Source organism: Cariama cristata, unplaced genomic scaffold, assembly GCF_000690535.1.
Source record: "Cariama cristata isolate BGI_N322 unplaced genomic scaffold, ASM69053v1 scaffold1107, whole genome shotgun sequence".
Lineage (NCBI taxonomy): Eukaryota > Metazoa > Chordata > Aves > Cariamiformes > Cariamidae > Cariama > Cariama cristata.
The window spans coordinates 75441-86185 of record NW_009626861.1 but is presented as its reverse complement, the minus strand read 5'-3'; the positions used below and the strand labels follow the sequence as shown (position 1 = coordinate 86185).

The window sequence follows — 10745 nt, the reverse complement described above, 5'->3', positions numbered from 1 at the left end:
AAAGAGTGTATTAAATCATTAAGTGCAGGTTCCCTTCTTGTTTGCATAGATGAATAATTTCGCATTTGTAAAAGGGGTTGAGGGGTTTTTTTTTTTAATATTGGAGGTTTGTATGTTCTCAAGTTGTCTAGGTGTAGCAAGGTGTAAAACACTCGGGTTTTATTAAATGTAAGTTGCAGGTATGAGGATTAGTTCTGGTTTGTAATACGTATTATTTCATATGTTCTGAACTGTCTTTAAATAATTAATAACTGGAGTAGACACAAAGGATGTTTTTACCTGGGCTTGATTAGATACATTCAGATGCTGAAGCTGTTAGAGATACAAACTTAAAACATGTTTCCTTCAGAAAAAACTGTTCTGCAGACGCCGGCGTTGGGAGGTGACAGCCAGCACTCCTTGCCTTGCTTCGTGATTTTAGCCGGTTCTCCTCGGGCTGCCGTGCGTTGTCACAACGGGGTTTGGCTCTCCTGCACTTACTCGTGCGCGGTGGCAGCGTACGCTTTATCAAATGCACGGTCTGTGTGAGAGGCGATCGCTTAATATTTTATTACCTCCTTCGCATACCTGCTGTTTGCCAAAGAGGGAGGCCAGGAGCCCACCCATATGGTTTTGCACAGCGACTTCCCGGCAGGGAGCTTGTACCGGACATCCAGCTGACGTGGTTTGTGCGGAGGGAGTTATTTGGGGAAGGGGCTGGATTTTCATGGTGATGGAAGGAGGCAGAGGAGGAGCGTTTGCTAACAACCCCAGACGAGATCTGAAGTTTTTCGCCGGCACCGATTCTGCCGAGATACACTTTAGCTGGTTTGCGAAGGGGTTATCTGCTCAGGCTGTGGAATTAAAATGCTGCATGAGGTGTGACTTTTACCCACCTGGAAAGGGATGCGTGTGCGCAGAGCCGCCTTCACAGCTGATTTTAGTCTGGGGGTCAGCTGCGTGCCGTTCTTCTCAAACGGCTATAACATACTCACTGTGGCCTGAACACCCAGCGCTTTGCAGACGGAGCAGTGCTCTGGGGGAAGGCAGAGACTGCAGAAGTGGCCTTCAGCACCTCTGCCTCCTGATGTTTTCCATATTGCAGAGGCTATGGCACATGGGAATGCTCCAGGCCCAAAACGTCCTGCAGTTCGTACCGCTGTTGCCCACAAAGGACATCTCCAGGAGCGGCTGCTCTGGAGGCTTTGCATACATTAGTAACGTCCTTCCAGCAGTTTGCTGTTCCCTCGCCCTCAGTCAGTAAGGACGCTGCTCCCCCTTTGCCACCCCCAGCTAATGTTATTCCTGATTTGTTTGATTGCTTTTTTGTAAGATCAAAATGCACAGGCATTGCTGGGTACAAAAAAAACATCACTTTTTGTTGCCCACAGCTAGAGGCGTAGTGCTGCGCAACTGGTACAGCTGTAAACTTCAGAAATGTTATTCTAAACGTTTTTTTACAGAATAATTCAAATAGATATGTCCTTAGCAATAGAGCACTGAAATGTAGAATGCATATTGTGAGTGACTCTGCAGGAATACATATAAGCAAAACAAATCGTATAGCTTCCTCAGAAAAACCCCAGCAGCGCTCAGCACATGATCCCTAATGTGCTTTGGTCAATATCTTTCTCTGTATCAATGGAAGCTCATTAAAAGAAGACATTGCAAACTAACTGAGCCATGCAGTATTAGTTCTTGCCAAAGCTTGACATTTTTAATACATTAATAATATGTCCGTAATGTAATGGAAAACTATTAATCAGAACTGGTTATATGCCAGAAATTTAAGCTATAATTGGCTGCTTCTTGTCAGGAATGTCTGTCGTACACTGCTACAGCTGCCTAATGCTCAGATGTCTTGCACTCCTCTGCACTTTTTCCTTGTCAGTAGTGCACTAAATTCGATCGATGTTATAGTCTATAATTCTGTGTAACGACCATCATTATGACTCTGGCTTGCTTTAATGAGAATTCGTTATATGGGAAGTATTGTAGCACACTGTATTGAGATAGTGGCTTGCTTCACGTTATTTTAGTCCTATCCAGTCCTGTTTAGTAGTGGATCTGAGTCTCAGCAGTTATAAAAGGTTATGGGTAACTGAAGAGCTAGCAAGGAAAATATTACAGAAAACAAATCTATTTTTTCCTGAATATACAGGCTTGTAGTCAGGATAATGAACCTGAGGTACTTCTTATTTTTACACAGAAACGTGATATTCACATACTGTTTATTCCAGCTATGACCAAGCCTTCTCCAATACAGAGTATGTTTTGATATGTCACAAATTTAAAATAATTTGGCTCCTTTTTTAGCAAAGTAGTTGTTTCCCTTTTGTATAACAACTGTTCTAAGCAATGGGGTTTTGGGGGTGTTTTTTTTCCCTGGAAAATAGTAAAATACATTGGAAAGAACTAGAGGGAAAGAGTATGAGGTGTCTTTAGAATGACAAGGAAAGTGTTCTCTGAATTACTGAATTCCAAGATAATAAATAAACATTCCCACTGAAAACAAAAAAGGATGTAAAGTCACTACAAAAACAGTGGTACTATACAGTGTACTTCTTAAAAAGATTTAATTTTAATTTGGTCTTAGATATTTCTGCTTTTGTGTCAAATTCAGATTTGAAGCTTAAATATATTTGAACTAATTGAGACTTGTTATTGCATGAAAATTCAGATATTCCCTGCGTATTCTGATAAAATATATGAGAGTTGTATGGTAACACTTGATAAAATGAATATAATGGAAAATTGCATTTACGTCCATACGGCAATTATTGTAAATTACTTTGCTATGGAAACACAATTCAACCATCTGTTGGCATTTATAGTGTCTGTAGTTTAGCTCGGTTTAAGATGAAGCGTTATTTAAATATAGGGAGGCCGTTTGCGAATAGCTTTGAAGATAAGTTTTGAAAATGCATATTACCAAAGTGACACGCTAAGGAGCTCACCAGGTCACATACCACTACCCGTGGTCCTGGGGTATAGGAGGGTTTATGACACTGGGCATAATTTAAAATTGGGAACCAGCAAAGTGGACTGCAGAGAGCGGTGACTTACAGTTGTTTCTTAACAACCGTCTGATGGGTTTGCTTAGATTTTAGCATCCAGACAAAAAAAAAGGAGTGCAGAGGTGCTGTGGCGGCTGGCTGAGATCCTCCTCCTGCAGAGAGCCCAGCGCCCAGGCTCCCCGTCCTCGGCTGGCACGGGCTGACGCCAGACACAGGCTGAGAGAAATGAGTTGGAATTCCTAGCCCTCCTTTTCCTTGTCCGTGTTTAGGGTACCTACTCCGTGTTTGCAGCTTCCCTCATAGATTATTTGTAATTTTACATATGTTTTTTAGCCGATGTTTATTTTAAGTTGTTGTAATAACATCCTAGGATTTTACACCTGTAATAATGTGATTGAGGTGATACAAACAGAGGGAACTTCTAGTTGCTTTCTGAAGAGAGGAAAGGGGATATATCAGCTATGAAATAAACACTGAGTGCACAGGTACCCCCACCTCCAAACCTAGGAAAATGAGACTGCCATAACAGAGGGGGAAGGAATCCTTATAGTAAGCCACAAATGAACCATTATCTTTATCAGTAGTTTATCATCAGTGTGATCAGTAAATCAGAGTTCAAAGCAAAAAAAAAAAAAGGGGAGCAAAGCTCTTCCAATGCTAATGAGAAATTTCAAGGAAAAGGAAGTGTGCTTGCAATATCTTTATTACTCTTCAAGGAAAAAAAAATAATCTAAGAAACGTGTAAGGTTTGCTGAGGTCTTCTTGCCAAGAGACTGTCAGCACCTGGTAGCCCTGATACCCATCTCTGTGTCACTTTAATAAAATTGCCTTCGCGTTGCTACCCTGTGTCGCTGGGCTCCCTACTCCCCTGCCTGCCTGCCTGCACAATCTGGGCAATGGTTGAATTTGGTAGTTTGTGTGCTGGTTTTGCTACAGTGAAAATACAGTTTTGGAAACAGAAACCTGTAACTCACCTAGAACGTTATAAATCTGTCATTGTTAAAGAAGAGTTAAATTCTTCATGTCAAAATACTTTTCACTGTGAATGATTTTGGTAGTTTGTTGATTCTAGCACAGCACCCACTCTAAAGGTTATCCATATTATACCAATTTGCCTTATATTGCATCAAACCTCCAAAATGTCAACATATCATGTATTTTGTAATGCATTGATTCTCAGACAATAACTCTAACTCCTATTGTTTCTGAAAGGGTGCTGGTGCCAGAAGAAAAGAATGATTGATGGGAAACAGACACCAGCCTGTAGACACTCATCCTTTTGCTTCGGATTTTGATTTATCAGTGCGTCCGGGCATCCCCTGCGAGCCCTGAACACAGAGGATCACTCAGGGTTATCGACAGTGTAGCTGAAGACCTGCAACTTCACAAATTATTATCTACCATTGGACGTCTTTTACAAGAAGCCCTGACAGATAAGTTATAAGGCAACGGACAAGTGCTGCATTGCTGTGAAAGGCTGTCATCGGGGTCTGGGTGTCTTCTACCAAAGTCTTCAACTTAGTGAAACAAACACCCTATCCTAGTGCTTCACGTTTGAGTTGGAACCTATTTTATAAAATATATGCACCTATATGTATGTGTATGTATAATCTATAGACTGGACGTACGCCCATACTGAGCATCCTTACGAAGGTGACATAAAAGGATTTAGAAATGTATTTGTCAAGATTCCTGTCACTTCACGCCCTCTGGGTTACTGTATCCTCTGTGATGCAGCACTACCCTTCCGTGTGGGGACACTATGACGTGTGTAAGACTCAGATTTATACAGAAGAAGGGAAAGTATGGGATTACATGGCCTGCCAGCCAGAAGCCAGAGACATGATCAAATACGTAAAAGTGACTCTAGATCCCCCGGACATAACATGTGGAGATCCTCCTGAGACTTTCTGTGCAATGGTAAGGCAAGCTTTTCATTTTGCATAATTAGCGGGTATATATTTGTGATAGATGGCTTCAAAATGGAAGCCCTAGAGCGCACATGTAATTATCCAAGAAAACTTGCATCGTATTTGAATGTTTCTGCTGAACAAAACGCCGAGCAGTACATTAAGCTGGGCAATGAAATGTTCTACTTATGGGGACCTAACTTGACTTTGTCTGAATTCGGTGTCTTTCTCGGTCAACTTTCAATGACTTAAAAGCAAGCAGCATGAAATTCCTAGCGCGCTAACCCGTAACTGGGGTGCGTTTGCCTGGATCACAAAAGACTTGAGTGAATTGGTTCTAATACCATTGCGTGAAAGCATCATAGCATCGTACAATTCAGCATCATTTCCAAACATGAGGCTGTTGTTAGAAACTCAAACTGCAGAAACTTAAAAAGTGGTGGCGGGAGCTGGGCTGGTGGGGTTTTTCCGGCAAGCCCACATAGCTGTGGGCAGCATTGCTAGAGCCTTGCTACCGTGCAGCAGATGCATACCAGCGCGTATGGTACCTGCGTGTATGGACAGTGCAGCAAGAAACACCTTCTGGTGGAGGCCAACTCTACCAAGTACTGACAGCTTTCTACATTAACTGAAACTGTAGGCATTCAAGCCAACTCAAAGAGACCAAAGTCAAGCTCCTTAGTTTAGATGCTCCTAAAATTATTGGAAATGTTGGGCTTCATAAATAACTGTGCAGGTATGAGAAACCAGGCAGATGCTATATATATGTGTATCTATATGTCAACCTTTTACAGCTGTGCTGCTCTCAAGTGTTTGATAGATAGTGCTCTAGGAGATCATGCGAGTTAAAGGAAAGCTTCAACTTGTAGGTAACTTGTTTTTGCTCACAAATATGGAAAACTAATTTTCTTTGCCACTGAATATTTCTGTTAAGTATTGAGCAGAAAATACAGTATTCCTTGACTAGAAAATGTCAGTTTGAGATGCAAAACATATGTACTTATATCTATTAATAAAGCACTGGAAATGTACATCACATTACCTACATACTAGATTTGAAAAACCGATGAGTTCTGGTAAGTGAGGTTATCTTAACTGAGAAAAGTCTACAAGATATTTATTTGCCTGTGTACAAATCATCATTGCTCTGTGACAGCATCCCCACAGGAAGGAAATTTGCTTTTAAATGCCTTATGGTATTATTTTCAACCACTACTGTTCTGGAAGGAGTTCAGGTCCAACCACACACACATTTAGGGCATTACGTGCACACATGCAGCTGCTTCACACGTACATTATAGTAATAGCCATGTGATAAATTGCAGAGATATGTGAATAAATTACATTCACTGTGAACCTGTGACTGCACCACTTGCTTTCTGCCCACTAATCCATCTCTGCTGACATGGCTTTGACACTCTAAACCTCCGAGCAGCTTCAAACAGCCCCTGTTTAAAAACAAATAAAAGCAACATGTCCCACGTAATACTGTCTTTTTTCTTTTTCTTGAAATGTATTTTCTCCCTCAGAATAGTAATAGCCATGATTTAACCCTCAATCGGTGATGTTTAATAACTCATCATGTAGTGAATAAGAAAAAGTTGTTCTTTTAATGCAAAGGAAACTGCCCAGCAAAACTTGTTTCTTCCTTTTAGTGCAGAAAAACATTGCAGCAGTTCTTGTCTTAGGTAATTTTTTAAGTTTCTGAAGGCCTTGGTTATCAGTCCACTCTCTAGTTAGTATAATGATTTTAAACAAAAAACCAAACCAAAGACTTTTTAAATAAATCTAAGTGTTAAAAATGGTGCCAGAACTCCCCCTGAAAACATTTGACCTAGGAAGGTCTTGTGATGCCATCATGGGGGGTGAAAGTTTGCTTGGGAATGACCTGGGGTTTCAGCTGTAGCTCACTTGCTGCTTAAGCCCTTGAGATGCAGAGGCCACCAGAATCCTGACACAAGAAGTAAAGAACGAGGAAGAAGTGGGGAGAGGGAGAGAGAGAGCGCACAACGAGGGTGTGTATCTAGTGATGTGGGTGTAGAGTGACTGACCCCTGCATGATAAACTGCTGTATTTGCTTTCAGTATACAAGTGTATTGTACCTACACGCTATATTCAGCTATGCATTGATAATGACTTGACTTACTCGAAACATTAGGAAAATGACAGAAATATTTGACATTCCTGAGGTACTGCACAGCAGCAGAGCACACTCATCCCTAAAAGTGCTGGCATTTCCTAGTGAGGATATCTTTTATTTTTGTGTTTGTTTTTAGTTTTAGAAAATGAGTTAAGAAGATAGAACCGACATACTTGGAGAAGATGGGCAGTGGAAAAGAGTGCATTCCTGTTAGGCATGTTCTTGCACTAAAAAATCCCAAATTTGAAATGACAGAGATCCAAAGGTTTCTTTTCAGCATGGTAAAGTGCCGAACTGACTTATACAAATGGTTGATTTTATTGCTCTGAGTATTGGATATTTGTGTGCTAAACCTGTGTACCAATCTTTTGTTACTGAAATCAGTTTAATGCTGCCTTGGAGGAGATCAGTGTCCTTTCAGATATCCTAACAATAAGCAAGGGTACCAAACAGCCACCTGCTTTTGCGGGAAGAAGAGGAGGTTGAAACAGCCTCTTGTTTTCTTTTCGTATCAGTTCTCCGATCAGGTTTAGTAATTTTCTGTTCACCACAGACTATACAGACAAAGGTACTAGCTGTTGAGCCTGTGTCAGCTATCAGTGTAGTATAGATTATATCCCTGAAACACAACCAGCCTGAGAGGTTCACCCAAGTCCTGCTGGGAGATTATGGTAAAATCTAAGGCAGTCTGTGAGAGGGAGATGATAATAGTCTGCAATAACACACAATGCGATCATGCATTGTAATGTACGCAAGCATACAATGCAGAGGAGATGGGCAGTTAATGGTAAAATTTGCCTCGTACTTATTTCTGCATATTCCGCATGGAATTAAATGTTCTTACGAGTCCATTATGAATTTTTACTCGGTGAGCTTGTTTAGTTGACAGACCGAATAACGAGGTTTTGCACATGCTGATTTGTTGCGAAATGCAACGCTCCTCTAGTTGGTAGCTAAACCCAGCACGTGGCGGCTCACCGCTTGTAAGTACCTTTGGGTCGTCCCTCAAGGACAGCGTCTGTAGGTATTACAGGGAACATGCAGCAGGAAAACTATCCCACAATTACTTTTATGCAATCTGTTCTGCGAATAACATTATAGTTTCTGGTGACATTCAGTATTGACAACTCATGAGATTACTCTGAAACCTCAAACCCCTGGAGTCCTATGATTATGTGAGATTCTCAGCTTTCATTTAAAACATCATCTTTATTTTCTTAGTCCTTCTGGTCACAGAGAAAATTCTGAAAATGAAACTGAGAATCTCAAAAAGCAGAAACCAAATAAATAGTCCTCCACATTATTATTTGTTTAAAATCTCATCATTTTTAAAGTCACTCAGGGTTGTTAGGGCTTGGGAAAGGATTTTGCTCGAGAGGAGAGATGCATGAAAGAAACACAAACAAATGAATGGCTTAGAGTAGTGAACGCTCACGGTTTCTGGCCGTGGAATCGCTTGTGTCCGTAAGGACGACGTGACTGCATCCTTCACCAACAGGTAGTACTGCTGCCTGCAGGAGAACCAGCCCTCTGCGGAGCGGGGTGACTGGCCACATCTGGCTTCCCTGTACATTTTAAAGCAATCTGGCTGCTTAGAGCGAGGCACACATGCTGGCAGACGATGCACGTCTGCTTTCTGTGGCATTCTTTCCAGGAAATCTGGCTGTCCTTTGTCAGTCACAGAGTTGGACGGGATGGGCATGGCATTTGAGCCAGCATGACCATTCCTGTGGGTCTGTAATTCATGAACATTGAGCATTTGGCATTGGCAAGAGTGTGTCTGGCACCATACACTTAACACTTAGTTGGCCTGGGAGGAGAGGGAAGGGGAAAGAGAAGAGAGAAGAGAAGCTACTTAACGTTTTCAGAACTGCGGGATTCAGAACTACAGAGGTACTGTAAGCAAATTTGTAAGTACCTGGGGGTGCTAGTTTTGGTGGCCTGCAGCATTTCGGTTTACAAAACAAATCTGCTTTAAATCCCCTGGAGCAACTAACAGTTGGTGAAACTTTCTACTTCTCTCTTTGTAAGCACTTGTTACAATTTCACAAAACTCTGCCCGGTTATAACAGGAAACATGTCTGACTTTTCATGCTCATCGCCATCTTTTGCCCTACAAGAGCAGCACGTAGGTGGCTTCAGACTTCATTATTTCTAAAGCATTTGCCGACTGTGCCCCCAGTACGAGCATCAGGAGCCCCTTTAGCACGGGGTTTGCTTCCAGCCTTAGCCAGGATGAGGGTGTGAATTCTTCACGAACTTGACCTGGAGACTGCTAGTGGCTATGGCTGTGATTTACAAACTGGAGACGAATTTACCTTGCTAACCTGTCTTTGCAGCTGAAATGGCAACATAAAAATGCAGTTTTCTGCTTAGGTTTAGACCTAGCTATCATTACACATCCCACATCCCAGTGGCTAAAAAATGATGAAATTATCGGCAATTATCATTGCCTGCAGCTGATTTCCTTCATAGGTTAAATAGAAGCTTGAAAAGAAGCCTACAGACGGGAGTCCTGTGCATTTGTACAATTTATAGAGCAGAAATGCTGATGGTGGTAGAAATTTGAGCCCTTGAGTGCTGCTCTGTATTTCATAGCCAATCAAAACTAAATTAAGAAACAAAGATTATTAAAAAGTCTTCTGTGCATGTAATTCTGGCATAATATTATGAGGTGGACATTAAATTTTTCCCTGTGAGACTTTCAGCATCATTAATGTAGCATTCCTTTAATTACAAGTAGGTTCATATTCCTTAAAAAAGGGAAAATACTCCGTAGTGTAGTTAGTGATACCATTATTATGTTTACTGAAATAATTAAATGAACAGATATTCTTCTGAGTAACATATAAATCAAAATGTGGAACAAAAAATATTTTTGACAGCATTTTGGCATGCATACGTGCATTCTAGGGTAAGACATTTTAAAACAGCATTGAACGATACTGTTAAAAGATGCTAATAAGAAAAAAGCTTTTTTCTTTTATGGGCTGAATAAGGACATATAATCCTTCATTTTAGTTCCATCTGTGCTATCTTATTAGGTAGCATGGGGTAGAATGGGAACAGGGAGTTAAAGATGAGGCTATTGTTATTGTCTTGTTTAACACGGATTTTCATAGTTGTATATTAAATGTATGTACAGCTCAAAGTTACTGCAGACTTTATTTACGATACCTGCATTCATCTATTTTGAACTCTTTTGAACACCTTTAAGTAATACAAGTGTTGCTTTGTCATTGTTGGAAAGAACTGTAACCTTCAAGGAGCGGAGTTTTTATTTTGGTGTTTCCTCTTAAGTTACTGGATATTTCATTTCATTTCTAGTACCACAAGACCTGTACAGTGACCTACAGCCCCCTCGCCCCTTTTCCTCTCCCCTGAGCAGGGCAGGACAACCTCTGCCACCCCACTGAGACAGCTGATCCCATCAAAGCACCATTTTGGTCCTTACCTTGCAGCCCCAGACCAGAGCAGCTAACAGGAGGAGACGAAAGGGAGAAGCACACACCATGCCCTTGGCTCCTGCCGTGCCCCCCCGGCTCCCTTCCGCTGGTCAGCGCGGAGGCGAGAGCCTACCTGTGCCGTTGGTAGCAGCCTGCCTGCGGACACTGCAAAGGCGCCTTGTTCCTCAAACCTCTTGGGAAAGGAGTTCTTGGTTTCATAAAAGAGGAAAAAAATGGATATACTTAGTGACAG

The 10745-nt window shown here is 41.5% G+C and overlaps 1 protein-coding gene across 1 annotated transcript in view; it reads left to right on the top strand.

Annotated features, from left to right (window-relative positions):
* The first annotated feature begins 4670 nt into the window (after positions 1 to 4670).
* The window catches only part of NTNG1 (netrin G1), a 62356-nt gene continuing 56281 nt past the window's right edge, over positions 4671 to 10745 (top strand). The window contains 1 exon segment of the mRNA XM_009704184.1: positions 4671 to 4916. Within this exon segment, the coding sequence (XP_009702486.1) occupies positions 4671 to 4916 (246 nt within the window).